This window comes from Peromyscus leucopus, chromosome 9 (genome assembly GCF_004664715.2).
Source record: "Peromyscus leucopus breed LL Stock chromosome 9, UCI_PerLeu_2.1, whole genome shotgun sequence".
NCBI lineage: Eukaryota > Metazoa > Chordata > Mammalia > Rodentia > Cricetidae > Peromyscus > Peromyscus leucopus.
Window position 1 is genome coordinate 78,415,960 of NC_051070.1, and position 23,726 is coordinate 78,439,685.

Sequence of the window (23,726 nt, forward strand, 5' to 3'; positions counted from 1 at the left end):
GGGGCTGGAGAGAAGGCTCAGTGGTTAAGAGCACTGGCTGCTCTTCCAGAGGACCTGGGTTCAATTCCCAGCAACCACATGGCAGCTCACAGCTGTCTGTAACTCACTTCCAGGGGATCCAACACCCTCACAAAGACATGAATGTGAACAAAATACCAGTGTACATTAAATAAAATATTAAAAAAAAGAATTATATGATCTGATAAAATGCCTTTAGAATATACACACATACTACTTGATTATTTCCATCTATTGATTTTTATATTCATATTTAATTTACTGACAGATTTGAATACCGTTAAATTTGTACATTTTATTGTAATTATTTTGTATATTCACACAAAGATACATGGTATTTTGCTTTGTTCTGTTTTGAGATGCGATCTTACCATGTAGCCCTGGCAGGTTACTGGAACTTACTATGTAGACCAGGCTGGTCTTGAACACAGAGATTTGCCAGTCTCTACCTTCCTCCTGGGATTAAAGGCAGGTGCCATCAGGGCTAGCTTATTGTAATTATTTAAAAGCATTTTATTGGTGTTATTTTTGAAGGCTATGGAAAGTCACAAATATTTCAGTGAACTCAGCAGTATACAAAAGATTAGAAATTCTTTAGAAATAATTATTTTCTGTTAAAATAATTTGAGGAAAAGCATGGGATAAGGAAGATACACCAACAGTTTTCAGTGTAGATGGCTTTTCCTGCTGGCTCATGTTGATTCTGAGATTGACAAACGTTTTCTTTCTTCAGTGATGGGGAGTGAACCCTAGCAGGAGAGACAGCATTCTCCCATCCTCTCAGTATTTAAGGGCTACATTTTTTACCTAAAAATAATATCAAACATTTTAGGATTGAAATAATTGGCCTTAAAAATTTTTCTCTGGCATCGAGGAACTTGACTGTTACCTTTAATTGTGTGCTCTGCTTTTATCCTACTGGAGAGCAGAGCTAAAGTGCATGTAGAAGGGAGCATGCAAAAATGTCATACAGAACAGATTTTACTATATATAAAGATTGGTGAAAACAGTTGGGTCAGAACAGGCTTCTCTTACTCTTTAAAGATTAGGGCTGGAGAGATGGCTCAATGGTTAAGGGCACTGACTGCTCTTCCAGAGGTCCTGAGTTCAATTCCCAGCAACCACATGGTGGTTTACAACCACCCATAATGAAACCTGGTGTCTTCTGCTCTTCTGGCCTGCAAGGACACATGTAGGCAGAACACTGTATACATAATAAATAAATCTAAAAAAAAACAATAGCTTTGATCTTTGTAAATTTAGTACTAAGTAAAGGTATATTACTTGTTATACTTCTGGATATTTAAATACTTATTTTAATGTCTACATTTCTGTATTCATATTATGTATGTAATATAATTAACATTTATGAATACCTAAAATATCTAAGTATTTTATACTTAAACACTTATGTATTATATATTAAATATTGCTGTGCTTTAAATACTTTTAATATAGCTCTGGATATTTAAATTTACATAATTTTATATGTATATATTTTAATACTGAAGTATTAAAAGTTAGTTTGTGTTTGTAGATTTGCCTTGCCAGATTAAAAACTAAAGGATATAAGTAGATTTGTGTACCTTTCAATTTATTGAAATAAACTACTTTGAAATTTTTATATACTCTGAAATTGAAAAATGATTAACAGAAAATTTATGAAAGTGTTTTTAAGTGAAGTGTTTCTTGGTTACAGGATTTCGACAAGTGTGAGAGAATTAGAGAACTTCAGGCACTTGTTACAGAATGTTCACTGAGAAGGACAGCTTGAAAAGTGCCTGTTTCTGGACAGGGGAGGCCAGAGAGCTGAGTGTCTCCGAGCAGCGTGACTGCAATGGCCGTCTTAAGGCAAACATTTCTATAAAGCTGCTTTTGTAAAAGGAGAAATACATTGTTTTAAGTAAATGACATTTTTAAAAATTGTGTTCATGTTTAATATTATTGTGAATAAAAGTAGTATTTTGATAATGTACAAATTTTAATACTAGACAAAGGTAAGATCACCAAAATCCATATGGTAAAACTAGGTGAATGATGTCTTCAGCCTCTCAAACTAGATTTGTATTTACAAAGATGTGATAAAAATAAAGTTACGATAACTGTGACAAGTGTTGGGTAGTAAAATTCTAAGAGGCTCACCAATAACCCGTGGTCAACAGCCTAAAAACACCAATGCATTTTCGTTTGCCTCATTCGCAAAGAAACTACAGAATTCCCAGTTATATTTGAGTTTTAGATAAGCAGCTAGTTTTCTTAAGTGTAAACGTGTTGTATGCAGTATTAGGGCCGTATTTATACTAAAAGTAATTCATTTGTTTTAAGTTCAGGTTTAACTGGGAGGCCTGTGTTTTTCTGGCAACCTTAAAATACACTGGTATGAAACATTCCTTTTAGAGTTATATGGCTATTTTGATTGTGCTGTTTTGGTATGTAGGGAAGTAGACCAACTATAAGGCACAGGAGATTTCTAAACATTGTAGAAAGATGAAGAGATATATTTATTCTCATAATACTTCCCCTAATAGTAGAATTTTGGGGAAAATTTTATTTTTATATAATTTCAGATTTACAGAAAAGTTTCAAAAACAGTGCAAAAAAATCTGTTTTACTCAAATTCATCGATTGTTCACATGTGTTTTACCTCTCATCTTATCCCACGCTGGGGATTGAGCCCAGCACCTCAGGCATGCTGGGCTAGCCCTCCACCCCGGAGCTGTGTCCTCAGGCCTTGCTTTATTTTCTGTGTAGACATAGATACCTTGTTTTAATTTATTGTTTGAAAACTAGTCATGGGCTTCATGTGTTAACGCAAAATACTTCAGGGTAATGCTCAGCAATCTCCTAAAAGTGATTTTTTTTGTTTTTCTTTCAGAGGGAAAAACCAAACCTTACTAATCTGAGCTAAACTACTATAAGCTTTAGAATAAGGAAATATCTCATGTCCTAGTCACTTTTTTTTGGTTGCTTTTTTTGACCTGTGTAATCATAGGTTATACAATTCATGTTTTTTATACATGAACCTGATTTCTTTTGCTTCCATAAAATGGAACTGTAACCTGGATAGGTTTTCACTAGTGGAAGCTTTTTACTGAGAACAATATTTGAAGTGGTTTAAGAATTTATATCACATGGCAATTATAAATGCTGTAGACCTCAAAATTATGCCCCTTTATATCATATATAAAGTCTGAGCAGTTAGGGCATGTTGGGATGTCACATAAGAAAAGCAGAATTTCTATATGTAATGGACAGAAATGTCACTTTACACTGCTGTGTATGTTCTCTGTCCCTAAGATCTGGTCCAGTGCCAAGCATATAGTTGGTGTCTAGTATTTGTTGATTGAATGTGTAAGTATGTATTTAGTATACTTTATGTGAATGATCATAGAACTATGTTTAACAGTGTGTCCTCTTTTCCTTTCTCATTTCCCCCCTTCATTTGAATAAGGTAACAAATGAAAGGTGTCAACCCACTAGTTAAATCTGTTTTCTTGGGGATTCATAGTACTAAGCGATTACCATGTACAAGGTATTTCAGCAGCCAGAGTTCTTGAAAACCTCACTGCTTTCACTTGCTGCCTCCACTTGCTTGGCCCTGTGTCCTCTGTCCTTCCAAATGTGGTCGGACAGCTTAGCTCTAAGTCTGCAGTTAACACACAGCAAGCTGTTTCTTGATTTGAACTTTTCCTGCATTTGACATCTTGACAATCTCTTCCTCCAAGTCCCTGCTCCATTGTGTGCTTGTGTCTGGTTTGCTCCTGGATGTCTTTCCTCTGGTCTCCTCTTGTACCCTGAATGTCATCCTCAGACTTCCTGTTCCCAGTCACTGTGCTTCACTCTGGGTCATTTCCATCCAGCGAGGCCCAACAGACTTTAGCTCAGACTTGGTGCGTTTTCCTGCTGGACTCACTCAAGTCTCCCCACACCCACTCCTGTGTCTGCTCCTTACCTGGTTAATTTCAGAGCCATTGTTCTGTACAAGATTTTATAGTTCATTCCTCTTCCTCCTAACTGTTGGGGTCTGAGTTCTGCTGACTTTACTCCCGTCTTTCTATCATTCTCTCTCATTTTTGTTACTGTTACCCAAAGGACTGCCCATGTCTATTTCTTCATCTCTGTGGCCCACATCACCAGATTGGGCTTTCTAGAAGCATTCAACCTAACACCCACTGACGATTTTACGAGCTTTCTGGTGAGAGCTTTTACTTGGTGTCCAAGATCCTTTTCTTGTCTTTGCCACTCTGTTCTGATAAGCGGGTTAAAAAAGTCCAGAGCTGGATCTCCCTCCAAACCATGGTAGACACCGTATTGGCATTGAGAAACCCAGGCTTCTTTCCCACCTGGGAAGTTCCGTGCAGTTTTGAAATCACACCTGTCCCCTTCCCATGGGCACCACTGTAACTGCAACCTACCTCTACTGAATCACTTACTGTACTGTATGTTTTCCTTTTTTAAAGTGTCCTTTCCTAGAATGTGAGCTCCCCAGGGGCAGGAAAAGAGACTATTAATTTTGGCATCTCTGTAGCATAATGTTTGGCATATGAGCATTTAATAAATGTTTGTCGAATTAATTGCTTCACAGTGACAGCTGAGCCTCACTGCAAGTACCCTCACTGCCTTTGCTTACGGCAAGGGCCAGTAGACTTTGGGGTGGGCAATAAAGATGAAAATAATTTGAACTCTGGTGTGGTCTTGGTCAGTCTTGAGTGTCATCTACTTCGGAAACAAGTTTAAGGGAGGAGGCAATGTCACAGGAGCTTCTTGATGAAAGAATGGCTGGGATTGCAGACTAGACGAGCTACAAGATTCTCAGGAGGAGGGAGATGTTATTAACTGTTACGTGAGGATTTTTCTTAGCTTAACGTTTGAATAAATGTCTACCTAATGACACTACCATTGAAAAACATGGTGCTTTATTTCAAACAGGCTGAAATATGTGTTGTCATCCAGATGTAATTCATTATTCACTAAAAAGGCCAATTCCATTTGTAATGAGGTTTCTGAAAGGGACTGAATGGATTCCATTAATGATACTAAGGAAACACACCTCCAAATAAAAGCACACTCATTAACCGTAGTGTTTTATTATAATTTAGTGAAACAACAAATAAATACATTCATTGGCCACAGCTATACTTTTACAACCAGTTTGAAACTGACTGTATAGCTGAGAAACACTGTTAAACAATAAAAAGGCAATAATGCATAAAAAGCCACTTTAGCTATAAATTACACTGTCTGTAAAACTACAATCAGCTACAGTAGGTGGTTAAGAGTTTCAAAATTAATAGCAACCCAAGTGAAATGAATGATAAGAACAAATATTGCTAATCACTGTAGAATTACACACTTAAGCAATGAACTTGGATTTTCTAATTAATGATTGTGAGCAAGGGCTGGAGCTGTCATGTGCTTCAGTGCAGGTGGACGGGGAACTGGAGCCCTTTGACCTTATGAACAGCTCCCTCCGAGACCGAACTTAAAGTGCTGCTAGTGCGTTTGAAGTTTTAAGCAAACACTGGGGCAGATGTCTTCTTTGGTGATGTACTGTGAAGTGTGTATAAGGAGACGAATGTTAAGAATTTAGGTAACTTTATAGGCCAGGTGTGGTGGCGGAAACCTTTAATCCCAGCACTTAGAAGGTGGAGGCAGGAGATTCTCTGAGTTCAAGGCCAGCCTGGTCTACACAGTGAGTTCCAGGACAGCCAGGACTACACAGAGAGACTCCGTTTCAAAACAAAGCAAAATGAGAATTTAGGTACTTGAGTCACTGATAAATATAATAAACTAATAAATATCAAATTCAGTGTAGTCAACCAGTGCAGCAAAAAGAACTAAGATACTTTATCTGAAAGAGTTAAGTAATCTTTGTTTACTTTGTCAACCAGGATGTTTGTGTAGAGAGGCTTAATTAGAAAAAAATATCAAAGACAATAGTTAGATACTTAATTAACATCATCAAAATAAACACCTGGCATTCTGAGAAACCGAAAAACTGAAAAGAAATCCACAGTTGTAGACTATTGTTAGGTTGTCATCATAGTACCAAGGCTAACTTCTGTACTATAAAAGATTCATTTGTTACAGTAAGAACTTATAAACAGATGCTGTGCATTTATAAGTATGCTTCTGATTGAATTTAAAATCGGTTGTTCATAAAAAGAAGAAAAGTATTTGGCTTTGTACCATCCTCTCAAAAGATAGAAAGGATTAACAATATGTTTCTAAAGATTCACATATACTTTTGTGAAGTTGCTGCATTAGTTGTTAAAAAGCTGATAGATTTTAGGTATGAGTACAAATAAGACAGTTTCTAGTCACAGTAGACAGAAGAGGGCAGCTGTGTTCGTCCCAGTTCCAAAGCAGCTGGCAGATCCTGTGTGGGGTCTTCACCTGTGTGACACCTAAGCTGCCTGTCCCCTCGGAATCTGAGGTATTCAGCATCTGCTTTCCATATAGACACAGGTAGAAAGTGCATTTTTAAATTGTGTTATCTTGGCCTACTGTTGTGTGCTTGAATACACATGCGTGCACAAGCACACCGCTTACAGCATGTTTAAGACAGTTTTAATGACATCCTAAACTGTCCCAATGTTAACCTCTTACTCTTCTCTCGTTTGCTCATCCAGTGCTGGAATTGATTGGAATTCATTTAATCTGGCTTAGCCCATATACAAGGTATAAAATGTGAAAAATAAAGGCGGGATTATACATTTTATAAAGTATTGCACTTTAGCTCACTGCAAAATGTCTCATGATTTAATTTACCTGAGGACAATCTTGACTCAGTAGGTGGGATGTGCTCCATCTCTTTCAGATAAACTGAATACCGTTTGAAAGCATACCGTTTTTAACCTAGCACTTCTTTAATGAACAATCCCTCAATGCATCTGTAAACTTGTTTAGTTAGTCCCAAGAAGTTCTACTGCAACTCCCTATGCAAAAGTCACTATTGCTTCTGGAAGAATCATGCTTCAACTGCTACTCACCTTAGCCATACAAAATAGCCACGTGACCAGTCCTACTCAAAGCCACACAGTCTCCACTGGCTTATTGTTCCTCTTGAAGAGACTCCTCTGGCTTTCCAAAGAATACTGCCAGCCAGCAGCACCATGAAGGGTTTCCACTATCACTTGTTTAAAAGAATGGAGTAATTTCAATTGACATTTTTTCAAAGCATGCTTTAAAAAACTGTCTTCTATGTTGCATATTTTTAAAAAGAATGATACACTTTTAAGCCTTAACTCTGTGCACTGATCATACTTTAAAGCTGTAATTGGGTAAGGGTTCCATGTAGAGTGCACCTTTGAATTTCTAGGTTTTGATTCTTGTGGAAAAACTGCCTTCCGATCTGGTATACAATAATATTCTGGCGTGAATACTCAAGTGTGGCTTTGGGGACTGCAGAGTATTCTTTCTGAACATAGGTAAAAGTGCAAATATGCAAATGTGCGTTGGACATTCAAAGTTAGGAGGTTCTGAGGTCATCGAGTACCTTAGCATCTAATCTCTCCTCCAAACTTTGAATTTCACTATGCAGAGGTCAAAACAAACAGCTGTGTTTTGAGGTTCTCCACGAAACACAGCTGTATTTCCAGATTTTGCTAGTTGCAATAGATGATGCAATGTTGATGTAGATGCTTTTAAAGATGTTGAATACACATACACATTCATGGAAAACAGTTCAAGACTCCTGCTGTGGGGAAGCCCTCAGTTTTGTGGAGTTACATACAAGCTATGGTGATTCCTCATATCTAAATGACTGCACGTGAAGAGCAAAGGAGCAGTGTCCGTTACAGGTCCATTCAGTGGGGGGGTGACCGGGAAGGTGCTGCTGCCACACCCTGCCATGGTGCCGTACCAGCCCAAACTCTGCGAGTTCGATAAACTGCAACAGCAAAAATAGAAGGCAAAAAAGTCAGAGGGCTGTGATTAGGAGTCACACTGGCATTTTTAACATTTCCAGAGAATTTCACAACACAGAAATATAGTACAGTAAATGTGCAAACTAACACCGACTTTCTCCACAGTCTGATGGCTTCTACCTGATATTTCTGACTTGTGACACACCTCCCAAGAAGGCTATGACTCTGAGAAGTGGCAGAGTGTGTCTGGCTGTAATAATCTGTGTGTTATGCTTTGCTCTGACACATCTGCATGTACATGTGGCTCCTCTGGTCCTCATCACAACCTGTGAGACAGGCTCTGCTGCCATCCCTACTTCATGGAGGAGGGCCAGCTTAAATGACGTGTCCAGGTGAAGTTAGAGGTACTGAAAAGGAAGCAAGCGGGAAGATTGCTGTCGGTGTATGACAAGGCTCTCTGATGGTTTTGGAACAAGAGGGTGTGGGCAGACTGTTCTTTTTTGACCTGGAATCACACTAGGACAAGGAAGCAAACACACAGTATACGGCGACCCTTTGGGCCCTGACTCTGTGCACGCTCTCTCACTCTGAACCAAGAAGGGAGATGGTCTGGCCCCACTTTACTCCAACATTTTTTAAAGACAGGGTGATAGACTGGCTTCAGGTCAGCTGACAGTTGTTTATAGAGCATGTTGTATCACCTGGTTAACGATCTAGTGGGTTAAGGCACAGTAGTTCATGATCATGTGCCAAATCACCTGTTTGGTGGGTGGGTTAAAGCTCAGAGTTTTTTTTTTTTTTTTTTTTTCAGTTTATTTCAACACTAATTCAGCTAAGTGACTACATCTACCTTCCTTCTCGAGAGCTCCCCAGTCTTGGCAGGTCATCGTCACTGTCATACCGTCTTGGATTGTCGAAAAAGAAAGCTCTGGAGCTGTAGCTGTGGCTGCTTCCCATGCCAGCAGGTGCCTGTGGATGCAATGTCAGAGACCGGGTGAAGGCCGGAGACTAGGGTCTGTGAGTTTGAGCCTCAGCCTTACTCAAAACAGAAACTCAGGCTAAATATTCTATGCTTTAGAAAAAAAAATGAGATTGAGCACTGGGGGATATTATGAAATCTTACCAGATTCTGGTTTAATCTCTGTGCCCGGAAAAACAGTACCACTGACCATGCTGGTACGTGCTCCCACAGAAAGAGGACCATTCCAAAGACGATGTAGTCTCCTCCACTTCTATCTTCTCCACCAGCCTGTCCACAGAGCATGGCAGAGCAATTTTCACACTGGTTTTATATTTAAGCAATCACCTGCCACAAGTGCTTCAGGCTGGGTGAGTTAACATACATTAAGTATAAACACAAAAGCACTGGACTTTTCTGTATTTTGTTCATTTGTGACTTCTCATGTAATGGTTACTTTTTTTCTTCAAGAAACATAACAATACTTTAAAAAAAACTACAATAAGACAATTAAAAAATTTTCAAAACATTAGCTTAGAAAAATAATTTTAACCCTTGGATAATGCAGAATGATGTCATTTGAGGCACCACAGTCTGAAGAGGGTTAGTTATAGGGATTACTGTTCCAGCTGCCCCACTGGCACAATAGCCCCGTGAGTCAGGCCTGTGGAAAAATGAGATATGCTAAGTAAATCAGCACAGCTGATTTTTAAAATACGCTTTGGGGCTACTCTATCTACATACTGAAGTTGTTTCTGTTCTACCAGATGCTGGGAGAGGGGAAGCAGAGGAAGAGTGAAGAGAATCTGCCCCGTGGAGTCACATGTGAAAAGTCCCTCTTCTTAGCGTAAGGATAAATCAGTCTTCTAACACCCCTGGGTTCAGCGCTAAGTGAAACTCTACTAAGACAGAACTTCTAAATGTCAAACTGTACTTTTCGGAAGGAGATGGAGTGCGCTGAGAAGTTAGAGACACACAGCTACAATGCTGAGAATCACAGTAAATATATGAAAGTGATTATTTAGATACATAAAACTGAGCAAAATATTAAGATTTTATGCAGTTCTTCCATCCTCACAGGACATTGACTATAGTCACTGGCTAATGACAATTACCTAGAGATATTAAAATATCATCCTTCAAAAAGTCAGTAAATGGGCTGATGACTAACAGGTTTCTAGCACTATTATTATTGATAAACTAACTAAATTATTTTTCTTTCTTTCTTTCTTTTTTTCTTCGAGACAGGGTTTCTCTGTAGCTTTGGAGCCTGTCCTGGACTAGCTCTGTAGTCCAGGCTGTCCTCGAACTCACAGAGATCCACCTGCCTCTGCCTCCTGAGTGCTGGGATTACAGATGTGTGCCACAACCGCCCGGCCTAAATTATTTCTTAGATAAAACTTTATGAAGAACGATTGCAAGGTGTCGCATGCAAATGGGAAAATTTAAACAGTTTTAAACAGAGTTACTGAGAGCAGAGAGTGCATAAAACCATGTCTGAGTCGAACACCAAGTGTTCTTGCTAACTTATCAGCTGTATCAACTGGAGACCAGTAACACAGACACTTACCTTATCTGAAAGATTATCCCAGCCATAATTAAACGGACTCTCTAATGCATCCTGTGATATGGTGATCACTACCAGATTATAACAAGCTCTGGAAGAGTAGAGAAGAGTGACTATAGAGCTGACGACGACAGTCTGGCACAGAGACATACCCTATAGGAATGAGAAGCACAGGCATGATTTCAGTGTGTTTGCTATGGTGATCGAGCTGTTCATCTGCATAGTGCACAATCCTCTCTTTCAAAGTCCCCCCAGAAAGCTGAGTGGACACCTGCTGGAGCAAACTCTTTTTATTCCGCCTGTAATTCCTGTTTCTGGATGGCACTGTGTTTAATATGTGTGAGTGCTTGGCTCACTGGCCAAATGGCAGCCAAAGGAAGATTTTGTTTTGCTCAAGTTGCCTTATTCCTGTAGTGATACATGAATAGACACACTGGCCAGACCTGAGCCATAATTGATTCTAATCAGTGTAGTCTAATCAAAGCAGGAAGTGGGACATGGCAGCACTACTCCATTTGATAGACATTTTTTTTCTGATAGAAAACAAGCAAAGAAGTTCAGCTCCTTGTATATTTACTTCATTTTATTAGGAAATAGATCATAGTCCAAGTGACATTATGTTGCTGACAAAACAATCCAGGTACTTAATATGCTTCCAAATGTGTAACAGTCTAAACTACGGCTTTCACCATTTGCCCAGAGATAGAAAGCCCTGTGACTTCAGGGTTTTCAACTGTATTGAGTACAAGGAAGAGTGATATTATTTGCAGGGACTCTTAACCTGGAGTCATTGTTCTAATACAGTTGGTTTCCTTTGTAATCCTACATGTTTTACCTATGAGTTAAAAACACTCTTCTAGGAGGTGATACTATTGCCAGAGAGACTGATTCATTTCAAGTAAACACTCAATATGGTAATTTATAAGTTTATGTTTGATTGTCACAAGCTTAAGGGACCATTACAGCATTTAGCACACAAGGTCCAGGGTTGCTAAAAGACCTGCAAGTCACAAGGGAGTACTCCCATAGAAGTGTTCTCTGACCTTAATGATATACAAGAAGAAAATGATATTCAGTTTATAATTATCTGGCCAGAACTGAACTCCATTTTATACATTAACATGTTTGGCAGCATGTTTCCTATTTTCATTATGATCTGAAGCCATGAAACTCCCCACCCTGCTGGGAGGGCTCCTTGTGCTTTTGTGCCGGCTCATGATCATAAGTATTGATGGACATCTTCCTAGAATAAGAACTTATAGCTACGCATGGCACCTATTTAATGCTTAAACAATGCCATATGGCTCTAGTAATATGGAAACTGTTGTGCAGACTGGGAAACAGAACCAACCTGATAGAGGTTTGTTTCTGGGCTCTTCTGAATTCTGACTCAATGCCAGAACTAAAAGAATGCCTCACGTGGATAAACTGCAGCTCTTCCGAGTCTATCTCACTGGCTGCTCTGTGAGCAGAATCCTGCCTGACTTCTTTGAGTTCAGTTAATTTCTTCTTCTTTTTTTTTTTGGTTTTTCTTTTTCTTTTCTTTTTTTTTTTTGTTTGTTTTTTCGAGATAGGGTTTCTCTGTGTAGCTTTGCGCCTTTCCTGGGACTCACTTGGTAGCCCAGGCTGGCCTCGAACTCACAGAGATCCGCCTGCTTCTGCCTCCCGAGTGCTGGGATTAAAGGCGTGCGCCACCACCGCCCGGCCACACTGTTAAAGTTTAAATTCACCTTTTCAAAAAGAAGCAGAAAAGGATGATTTCAGTTCATGTGGGAAACCACCCAGTGGTCACTGGGAATAAAAAAAAAAAAAACAAAAAACCCCACTCTATTTCAAGTGCAGAATTTAGAGATCAAATTAGGATGTCGGATGCTAACACTTGTTCGTTTTGTTGGGTGATCTAATTTTTCTTCATGGGACCTTAGTGGAAGAATGAAGCTCCACATTTGGATGATGAAGACAGCCTTCTTGACCTGATACCAATGACCAGAGGGTGATACCACCTCTCTGAAGTTGGATGAAGACCTATGGATGCTATCTTTTACATATATATATTACATATTTTCAAGGTAGGGTTTCTCTACATAGTGCTGGCTGTCCTGGAACTCACTCTGTAGACCAGGCTGGCCTCAAACTCAGAGACCCACCTGCCTCTGCCTCCCAAGTGCTGGGATTAAAGGCGGGCTTCACCATGCTCTGTAGTGGGTAGCCATTCCAGCTTTGATCTGGAAGTTCCAACCCCCATTGAGACTCTGGCAACTGTCACGCCTACAAGGCAGGGCCAGGGGAGGCGCCTGGAGACCCGAGATCTGGATGGGCGAGCGCTCTCTGTTCCGGGACCCTGAACAGTGGAGGTGGGCCGAGCAGAGCTCCAGAGAACACTGCTGGATTGTGATACACCTTCCCCAGACCCCGCAACCTACCTATCCCTTAATTTGTGAGTTACGCCATTAAATAAATATCTTTTTAACTACATGGAGTGGCCTTAATAATTTCACCAATAATGACAAGCTCTTTTTATGTTCTTAAAATGAGTTACTCTTTGTGTATGTTTATTAACTCATCGAATTATGGTTAAAAAAAAGAACATTCTCAAACTTCTACAACTGTAATGAAGCTATTTAAAAATAAAATGTTGTAATAGCTAAAAATAGTCTGTATAATTTAAATGCATGTCAAATTTTCCAGAAGCACATATAATGTATGAAATTCCTATTGTGATTATGGAAATTATATCAAACTTGTATTTTGTATTTTTTTTTCAAAATTTCATCAAGAGTTCAATTATTTCATAAACTCATAGCACTAACATCAATACTGCTTGATGTATGTGATAATGAAAAACACCCAACTCTGCTTCTACCACCACCCCATTCATTATTCTTATGTCTAGAGACAAATATCTGATTATATCAAGCTCCCAAATTTACATATTGACATTTGTTAACTTCTTTTATTTGCTCTTTATATTTTAATCATGGTAACCACGTTAAAATAACCACTATACATTTTATTTGTATAATAGGTTAAAATATATTAATTTCAGGATTGAAGGCAATTATTAAAATATTTATTACTAGGGCCAGTGAGATGGCTCACCAGATAAATGTGTCTGTTACCAGCTCTGAAGTCCTGAGTTTGATACCCAGAACCCACGTGATGGAAGGCAAGAACAGACTCCCACAATTTGTCACCTGACCTTCATACTTGTGTGTGCACTTACACAAACACAAAACAAATAAAAATAAAATTAAAAAGTTTGTTCATAAAAGGGTAGACTGATTCTGGTAGAGCTAAGATTGATTATTATAACTGACTTCCTCATAAGAACAACACATAGCTGAAAAGAAAGAACTAAAAAGCAAAGAAAGATTCTTGGAAAGATGTTGACAGTAGAGTTTATTCTTTGAGTTAATCTAGTACATTATATCAAAATATTTGTTTAATAATACATGAAAAGATAAGTTTGAAAAATGTAAAGAATCAGGCAGTGGTGGTGCACGCCTTTAATCCCAGCACTTGGGAAGCAGAGGCAGGTGGATCTCTGTGAGTTCGAGGCCAGCCTGGTCTACAGAGTGAGTTCCAGGACAGGCACCAAAGCTACAGAGAAACCCTGTCTCGTAAAACAAACAAACCAAACAAACAAACAAAGTAAAGACAAAATCTTCAGTAATGTGCATTTTAATTTTCTGACCCCCGCCCCCGTCAAGTTAATAAAAACATCGACCTAGAATCAACCCAGAGTTTAAAATATTATGAGAAAATATCCCACTATGCTCTCTGGATGTTCTCGAACTCTTTGGTCTCTAATAAAACTCCATCTTAGCCTCCTAAGTAGCTGGAACTACTTTGTGATATGGCACCTTACTTGGGTTAGATTTTAAAGGAACATATTATTGAAGAAAAGTATGTTAAGAAGAACAAAACAAAATGCTGTAAGAATTACCTATTAGCCACCAAAATGCAAGGTCACATACACACACACACACACACACACACACACACACACACACACCAGAGGGGAGGGAAGGAGGGAGGGAGGGAGAGAGAGAGAGGGAGGGAGGAAGAAAGGGAGGGAGGAAGGGAGAGAGGAAGGGAGAGAGATAGAGAGAAACACTTTGTGAAATAACATAACTGATTGAATAAAATAGGCTAACTCTTAAACCTGTAAATAGTATAAGATTGTTTTCAAGGGGAAAAAGCAAAGAATCAATAACAATGAAGTGATTCATAAAACAACTTAGAGACAAACTAACTATATAAAACAATGAAAGAAAACCAGGGATTTAGAAAATGAATAGGAGTTACCCTGAAAAGCTCAGGATTAAGAAATGAAAAAGGGTGCAATCACCGTACAGGCTAAAGTTCCATCAAGATATAGATCACCATCATCAATCCACAGGGTCCCACACAGCCATCATCAACAGCCAATCCCTAGATATAAACACTCCCATTTCTGTTTTTCAACCTAGTTCTGCTTTTTTTCGAGCTTCATGTAAGTGGAATCAAAGAATATGGACTTGTTTGCAGGTTTCATTCAATTTCTATGTCTCAGTGTCATCGCAGTTACCTCTTGTCATTGCTGAGGGTGACCAAGTCTTCATGTTTTGCCATGGCTTTTCCTGGTCTAGTACTTGAAAGGCCCACTTTTTAGAAAACTCCAGGCAAATTGGGGCAGTTAATTATATTAACTCCACTGTATAATTACATCAGTTTGCTTCCCTGACAGCTTGTTCAGGTGTATTTCTGTTAATGGGCAGCTTCTGTGAACACTCCTAATCTTTTTGTGGATACATGCTTTCACTTCTTTTGAACAGATACCCAAGAGTAGAATTTCTGAGTTGTCTAGCATGTAGAGGTTCAAGTGCTTTGAGCAACGATCTTCTTCCAACAGCGATGTATAATTTTATACTTTCAACCAAGTCTGAGTTCCAACGGCTTCATGCAGTTGTCCTGTCCCAGATCCTGTCGGGGTTGGCAAGCTTTTAATTGTAGGTTTGCTGCTGGATGTGTGGCAACATCTTCGTTGACTCTGCCTCTCTATGATTACTAATGATACTGTATTTCTGGCCTTTGGTACATTTGTGAGTAATCTATTTACAATCTACTCTAACTTAGGATGTCTTTAAGGAATAACTGCAGTGTAGGAGATTTTTATAAATTCTGGACACTAGCTCTTCATTAGATATGTGCATTGTAAATATTTTTTTGAGGCCTGTGGTTGGCTTTTGTATTTTCTTACTATTGCCTTTTGATGATATTTTTAACCAAGTCTAACTTATTAACTTGGTTTTTCTTGGTTATTACTCTTTATGACCTAAGTAATCTTGGCCTGTACCCAACTTGTACAGGTCTTGTTTTCTCTTAGGAGATTTAGACTTTTTTCCACTTTGAACTTGTATATATATTTATGTATGTATATGTATGTGCATATATATATATATACATATATATAGATATATGAATGATGGATCTAGGAGGTTCTACTATATTCCATATGCACATCTAATTGCTAAAAATAATTGCTTTTCCATTTGGATTGCTTTTAGCATCTTTATCAGAAATCAGAATACAACATAAGTGTGAACTGATATATAAGTTCTTATTCTGTTGTACTGATCTATTTGCATATTTTTATTTTTGAAATCACTTTATTATAATAAACACAAATAAAACAATCACACATCTAGATGAAGTAGCCACTCAAATGGACACTTACCCTATCCTCAACTCCATTCATTTCTGTGAACTGCTATAGTGTTAGGACCGCTATTCTGAAGCCATGGAGCTTTTGCTTAGGGTATTAATTTTCACTATGACTTACACATTGACAGAGCTGAAGTAGGGAAAAAAATGATCTTGATATACTCTCGCATCTCATGTGTGCTTCGTCCTCCTGCTGTCCTTCACTGCCCCCTCTTACCCTGCCTTGGTCTCTTTTTTAAATGTCAGACTATACACTTAGAGCTGTTTGCATATAAACACACACATTATAGGCTACGATCTGCATATGAGGGAGAACATGCATTTATTTTTGAGTCTGGGTGACCTTACTTGTTAATATCATACATTATAAATTCATCCACTTTCCCATAAATTTCATTTTTCTTTACAGCCAAATAATATTCCATTTTGTATATAAACCACATTTTTTTTTTTTTTTTGGTTTTTTTGAGACAGGGTTTCTCTGTATAGCTTTCCTGGAACTTACTCTGTAGTCCAGGCTGGCCTTGAACTCACAGAGATCCGCCTGCCTCTGCCTCCATTCATATATCTATATATAAGCCGGGCGGTGATCTGTAATCTCAGCACTCGGGAGGCAGAGGCAGGTAGATCTCTGTAATGTATGTATGTATGTATGTATATATGCACATACATATACATATATATATACACACAAGTTCATTTTTAGTTTTTAAGTGAATTTATGGCTAGATGGTTCAGTTGGTTGATTGCTTGCTGTGTTCAATCCCCAGCACCCAGGTGAGAAGATGGCATGTCTGCACTATGCCTGTAATCCTGAAGGCTGCAAAGGAGGATTCCTGGGACCTGCTGGCCAGTTAGTCTTACCAGATGGGTGAGTTCCAGGTTCAGCCAGATACCCTGTCTGAAAATATAAGGCAGAGGTGAACTCAAATCTGAGCCTGCTCCATATTATCCTTAGTTTTTCATCCTCTGACAGGTAGGAAAGCCACAGGGGCCACTGCTATGAACTGCTCTGACAACTGCCTAGTGGTGACACCAAATGCCTGTGGTCATTCCCTCAGTTTACAACCTCCGAAGGGGATAATACAGAGGACAAGCCAGATACCTGGACCTGGTCTGAGGGATTATTCAGTGAATTGCACCTTCAGCACTACCACATGGACGTCTCACTTGAACACTGCAAATAGTTCAAATGAGAGAACAGAGCTCATAAAAAAAATAAATAAACCAGGCAAAGAAATAACACAGAAGCACAAATGCCAATGCAAGTAACACAAGACATCCAGACAACATGGCTCCTCCTGAGAGCACTTATCCCTGTAACAATGACACCCGGTTAGAGTGAATTAGGTGAAATCCTAAAGAACAGAAGATTACATGCATGTTCAAAGACACAAACAGGGAAGGTTACGGATGGAATGAAAGAGCAATTCAGCAAAATGGCTGAAGAAAATATTGAAGAAAAACCATTCTTAAGTCTGGAAATAAAAAAAAAACAAGAAACAAACAAACAAAAACAGTCAAATAAAAAAATCTGCAGAAAGCCTCGGCAATAGATGGATCAAGGAGAGGACAGAAACTGAGCAAGGGCACAGAGACAACAAGGTATTAATGGGAATTCTAAGATAGAGGCGACCCAGAAAAGACCAAATGTATGGGTTATAGAAGCTCCTTCTAAAGGCATAGGCACATCTTTAAAAGAGTCAGGACAGATTTCCCATAGTCAGGGAAAGAGACGTGAACCTCAGAGGTGTGAAGGACATCAAGTAGATGAGATGAGAAAAGAATTCCCCCTCATATTATAACTAAAACACCAAATATACAGAACAACAAAGATACACTGAAACTGGCCTGGGAGAGACAGCAAGCCACATGTAAAGGCTGACCCATCGGAATAACACCAGATTATCCAATGGAGTAACCAGAAGGGCTTGCTGTGATGTATTTCAAGTTCTGAATGGCAATTGCCAACCCACGATACTGTAATCCAGCAAAACTATCTGTCATAATGGAAGGAAAAGTACTTCCATGATAAAAGTGGACTAAAGGAATTTATGACTACTAAGTCTCCCTGTGGTTGATATATTGTGGACCCCAATAAACTTATCTGAGAGCCAAAGAACAGAACAGCCACTAGAGGCCAGAAAATGATGTCACACACACCTTTGCTGTGGGATGGTCTGTATGTCAAATTGTTCTGATTGGTCAATAAATAAAACACTGATTGGCCAGTGGCCAGGCAGGAAGTAGGTGGGACAAGGAGAGAGGAGAATTCTGGGAAGCGGATGGCTGAGGCAGAGAGACACTGCCAGCTGCTGCCATGACCAGCAGCATGTGAAGACTCTGGTAAACCACAAGCCACGTGGCAAGGTATAGATTTATAGAAATGGATTAATTTAAGATATAAGAACAGTTAGCAAGAAGGCTGCCATGGCCATACAGTTAGTAAGCAATATAAGTCTCTGTGTTTACTTGGTTGGGTCTGAGCGGCTGTAGGACTGGCAGGTGACAAAGATTTGTCCTGACTGTGGGCAAGGCAGGAAAACTCTAGCTACACACCTTTAATCCTATCACTTGGGAGGCAGAGATCCATCCGAATCTCTGTGAGTTCAGAGCCACGCTGGAAACAGCCAGGCATGGTGACACACACCTTTAATCCCAACACTTGAGATCTCATGTCTTGCTTGGGAAAGACACATGACTTTAATCCCAGGAAGTGACGGCAGGAAACAGAAAGGTATATAAGGCGTGAGGAGCAGGAACTAAGTTTTAAGCTTTTAGCAGCAGCTCAGCTGAGATCCATTCGGATGAGGACTCAGAGGCCTCCAGTCTGAGGAAACAGAATCAGCTGAGGAGTTCGCAAGGTGAGGTTGGCTGTGGCTTGTTCTGCTTCTCTGATCTTTCAGAATTCACCCCAATACCTGGCTTTGGGTTTGTTTTTATTAATAAGACCATTTAAATTCATGCTACATCTCCCCTCCCTTCCTTACTTTTTGAGACAGGGTTTCATTATGTAGCCCACGTTGGCCTAAATATTCCCATCTCAGTCATCCAAATATTAGGATTACAGGTGCCACCACACCTGGATACTTCTACTTAATTCCCTATTTTATATACTTTCTTTTTTTTGTATACAAAATAGAATTATATCCTCAAAAATCTACCAATATATTTCCTTTATTCCTGGCCTTAGGGGCAGACCATTTAATATTTAAGTTGACTATTGACTAAAATATTTAAGTAGGATATTGATTGTTTTAAGAATAGAAGTCTTTTTAACCAAATAGCAGCAATTTCCTCTATTCCCTATTAACTGAATGTTGTTATGTCTTTCTTTTCCTTTATTTAGTCTTCTCTCATACACTATATCCCCTCCTCCTAGTCACCTGCCCCATGTTAAATCTTTTTTAATCATGCCGGGTGCTGAATTTTGTCAAATACCTTTTCTGTATCCACTGAAATGATTATATGGTTTTTCTCCATTGCTCTCCGGTGTGTGTATGATGTCTGTAATAACCAGTGTGGGTACATGAGCATCACGGTGCAGACCGTATGGTGGTGGGAGGCAGCCTTAGGTGTCAGTCCGTGCCTTCCTTCTACCTTATTTGAGACGAGATCTCTTTTGCTCTTTTCCACTGCTTACCCAGGCTAGCTGGCTGTCCAGCTTCTAGAGACTGTCCTGTCTCTGCCTCCCATCTTGCCAGTACGAAAACTGGGATTACAGACACGGTGTCACACCCAGTTTTACAAGGGTTCTGAGGACCTGAACTCAGGACCTCATCCTTCCTTGTATGCGAGTGCTCTGACTCATGGATCTGTCCCCCTTGCCCTTTTGTTATCTTAATATAGTGAACTGCACTGGCTGATATTCAGACGTTAAAATAATGTCCCATTCCTGGTTAAATCCCCTTGCTCACGACATTTATCCTTTTTATTATGTTGATTAGATTTTGTGCCTGTAGTTAAAGGGTTACTTGAACTGTAATCTGTTATCTATTCAAAGAATCAGTGTTTGGCTTCAACTTATTGTGCTTCCTGTTTTAAAGATTTCTATGGTTATTATCTTAGTCCTTTATATACTTTGTGCTTATTTCTGTTACTATTTGCCTTTCTCCCCTCTACAGTTGAGAGAGACAACACATCACTGATTCCAGTCTTTACTAACATACTATGTTAAGTACATTAACATTTAAAGGCATGTTTCTCCTTCAGCATTTAAAAACATTTAGCTATATCCTACAATCTGTGATGCAATATATTTCATTAACTTTCTGTCTGACATGATTTTAAATTTCTAGTAATTCCTTTATCCATGGGTTATTTAGGATTGTGTTATCTACCTAGTTATTAATATAGAATTACATTATATCTAAAGGATATTCTAATTCCAGTCCTTCTGGATATGTTGTGACTTGTTTAATGGGTGTGCTGGCTATTTTTCATGTCAGCTTGACACAGTCTGGAATCGCTTGGGAAGAGAGAACATCAGTTGAGAAAATGCTCCCACCAGACTAGCCTGTGGTACATTTTCTTGATTAGTGACTGATGTGGGAGGGTGCAGCCTGTTGTGGGTGGTGCCACACCAGGGTAGGTGGCCCTGGGGGTGTATAAGAAAGCTGAACAAGCCATGAGGAAAAAGCCAGTAGTCTGCACTCCTCAATGCTCTCTGTTTCAGTGATGGAGCGTGACCCACGATCTGTAAACTGAAATCAATCTTCTCCCAGAGTTGTTTTTGGTGGTGGTGTTTTATCACAACAACAGAAACCTTAACAAAGACAGCAATTAGTCATGTGATTTACTTTGATGACAATATCATATTTAATTAAGGAATTCCCATTCCAATTATTTGGTATCAATTAGCTTAAGGACACAGACAGTGGTCACAGTTTCATGTCTAGTGATCTTCAGTCATCACTGGGGACTATGGGGTATCTTCAACTATGACTATTGGTTTGCCTGTTTCCCCACTATTTCTGACTATTTTAGCTTCATACCCACACTTATGATTATGTCTTCTTGATGAAATATGTCCCTTGTATCTGCTAATGTTCTTTGCTTCCCGATAAAATATGTAGTTTTATTTCTGGTAATGGTCTTTGTCTTGAAGTCTGTTTTACCTGATAATAATATAGGCTTCTATGAGTGCCAAATGCAGAATATATTAGTTTTTATTGTTTTATTTTCAACTGTCTATCACTGCTCTTTACACTTAAAGTACATTCTAGAAACAAGTTTAAAAATTTCATTCTGGTGCTTTCTTTTTTTTTTTTAAATTGGTGTTTTGCCTGCACATATGTCTGTGTGAGGGTGTTGGATCCCTGATTTGTAGATGTTTGTGAGCTGCCATGTGGGTGCTAGGAATTGAACCTGGGTCTTCTGGAAGAGCAGTCAGTGCTCTTAACCACTGAGTCATCTCTCTAGCCCCATGGTGCTCTAATTTCTAAATATTAGCATGTAAGTAATGACATGTTTGAGTATAGAGATTATATCTGGTTTCTTTTTTCTTCCTTGTGCTTGTTCCTGTTACTAGGAGGAAACAGTCCTGAAAGTCTTTAGAGCCCAAGGTCGTGGGAGATCAAAATCAAAACTATTTTTTAAAACAATAGAATTTTCCTTGCCTATTTTTGGGAGGTGGCGGTTGCTTTCAGTCTGTTGTGCATACTACAGACTTTGCTAGAGCTAGCTACAAAATGTTATAACTATTTCACAGCTGTATGCTTATGTTTCCTAAAAGTTCTGATGTAGCACAATTAGGGTACATGTATGTGCATTTTCCACACAAGAGTTCATTTTGTTCTCTGTACTTTTAAGGACTTCTTACCAGGTTCTTCAGTTGTATCTGCCACACCTGCTGAAACCCTTTATCAGTCAATACATTTTATTTTGACACGCTATAATTTTTTTGCACCTACATGGACAGCCAATAAAATGTATACCACATGGTTTTTGCCTTAAAAAATTTATAATTTTCTGCAAAGTTAAAAAATTAACTCAAAGCTGGGCGGTGGTGGTGCATGCCTTTAATGCCAGCACTTGGGAGGTAGAGGCAGGTGAATCTCTGTGAATTTGAGGCCAGCCTGGTCTACAGAGCAAGATCTAGGACAGGCTCCAAAACTACACAGAGAAACCCTGTCTTGAAAAACAAAACAACAATGACAACAAAATTAATTTGATATAAAACTCATGTTTGGATTTAGTATTTTGTCAGGTATGATGGCACACACCATTAATCTCAGCATTTGGAAGGTAGATGCCAGTGGATCTTTGAGAGTTTCAGGACAGCCTGATCTATATATTGAGTTCTAGAACAGACAGGACTACATAGAAAGACCTTGTCTCAAATATATATATATATATATTCTGCTCTAAAACAAAATGTGCATTTCATACTTAAGAGTGTATCTTCTGCTTGGGAATGGGGAGTTATGGTTACAGAGTTTTGGTATGAGATGAGAGAAATGTTCTGGAAATGGATAGTGGGGATGATTGTTTAACACTGTGAATATACCTAATGGTAATGAGTCTATATCGAGAATGGTTAAGATGATACAATTTGGCCTGAGGTTTATTTGCTTCATAAGCCTGACAATCTGAGTTTAAATCCCAGAATTCACGGAAAGTTGGGCATGGCAGTGTGCATCTGAATCCTAATGGTCCTACACTAAGATGATAGGTAGAGAATGGAGGCTTCCGGGATGCTTGAGGCTGGCTTGCTGTATGCAGAAGTAGACAATCTGTCTGCACCACAGGAAGCCAAGAACTGACACCCAAAACAGTCCTTGTGTTTCTACATGAATGCCATGGCTCACACATGCCTGCACTCACACACATGAATCCACATAGAATATATAATATATATTAGCACAAATAAAAAATGTCTTCTCTAACACACAACTGCTCTAAAATGCTTTGAAAAGTGCCAGAGCATGGCCTAACTCAGTGAGATTCCTTCAGTCTACCTCCAAGGAACTACATGAAACCATTAGTAAGAAACAAAAACCGAATGACAAACTGTCTTTCACTGGGTTTTTATAAAATTTAAGAGTTTACCTTTTATGTCTTCTGCAACAGAACATTTTTTGAATAGTACTATGGTCCAAGTTAAGCTGCAGCATCTTTTTGAGACCAATCATTCAGAGCTTAAAGCAAAAAGGAATTGAAAATTTAACGGCAGGTGTGATGAATGCTTTAAACAGCAAATACTGTCTTCATAACTTTTCACATTAGAAATGAAGATCCAGTGAAATGCTTTTTAGGGCACACATGTAAATTGTTTTATGGTGATTATACTCCTCACTACCATGCATTCCTGGTTAAAACTGAAGGCTTAAGAATTCCTTATTTGTTTGGTTTAGTTGGTGACGGTGTCTCACATAGCCCAGGTTGGCCTCAAAGGCTCTCTGAAGCTGAGGCTGCCCTGAACTCCTGTTCTTACCTCAGCCTCCCAGGTGCCAGGGTTTTGCACCCTCCTAATAATCACCTTGATGAAATAGTAAAAATATTTATTAAACTGACTAGAGTACTTGTCTATTTAATACTCCATGTCCTGGATGATCTGTGCCCCTAAAGAACTTCTTTTTCATGTGGAAACACCACGGCTGTTCTGGAG

At 39.0% G+C, this 23,726-nt stretch overlaps 2 protein-coding genes across 3 annotated transcripts in view; one reads left to right on the forward strand and one right to left on the reverse strand.

Moving 5' to 3' along the window:
* Ero1a (endoplasmic reticulum oxidoreductase 1 alpha) overlaps positions 1-4,700 on the forward strand; it is a 38,179-nt gene extending 33,479 nt beyond the window's left edge. For both annotated transcript variants that reach the window (XM_028873617.2, XM_028873618.2), the window contains exon 16: positions 1,718-4,700. In XM_028873617.2, coding sequence (XP_028729450.1) covers positions 1,718-1,778 — 61 coding nt within the window. In that variant the 3' untranslated portion in view covers positions 1,779-4,700. The remainder of the gene's footprint in view (positions 1-1,717) is intronic.
* A 998-nt stretch (positions 4,701-5,698) lies between these two features.
* Gpr137c (G protein-coupled receptor 137C) overlaps positions 5,699-23,726 on the reverse strand; it is a 61,542-nt gene continuing 43,514 nt past the window's right edge. The window contains exons 4-7 of the mRNA XM_028873619.1: positions 10,415-10,564; positions 9,010-9,135; positions 8,737-8,855; positions 5,699-7,909 (exon numbers count right to left, since the gene is read on the reverse strand). Of these exons, the coding sequence (XP_028729452.1) occupies positions 7,732-7,909; positions 8,737-8,855; positions 9,010-9,135; positions 10,415-10,564 (573 nt within the window). The 3' untranslated portion in view covers positions 5,699-7,731. The remainder of the gene's footprint in view (positions 7,910-8,736; positions 8,856-9,009; positions 9,136-10,414; positions 10,565-23,726) is intronic.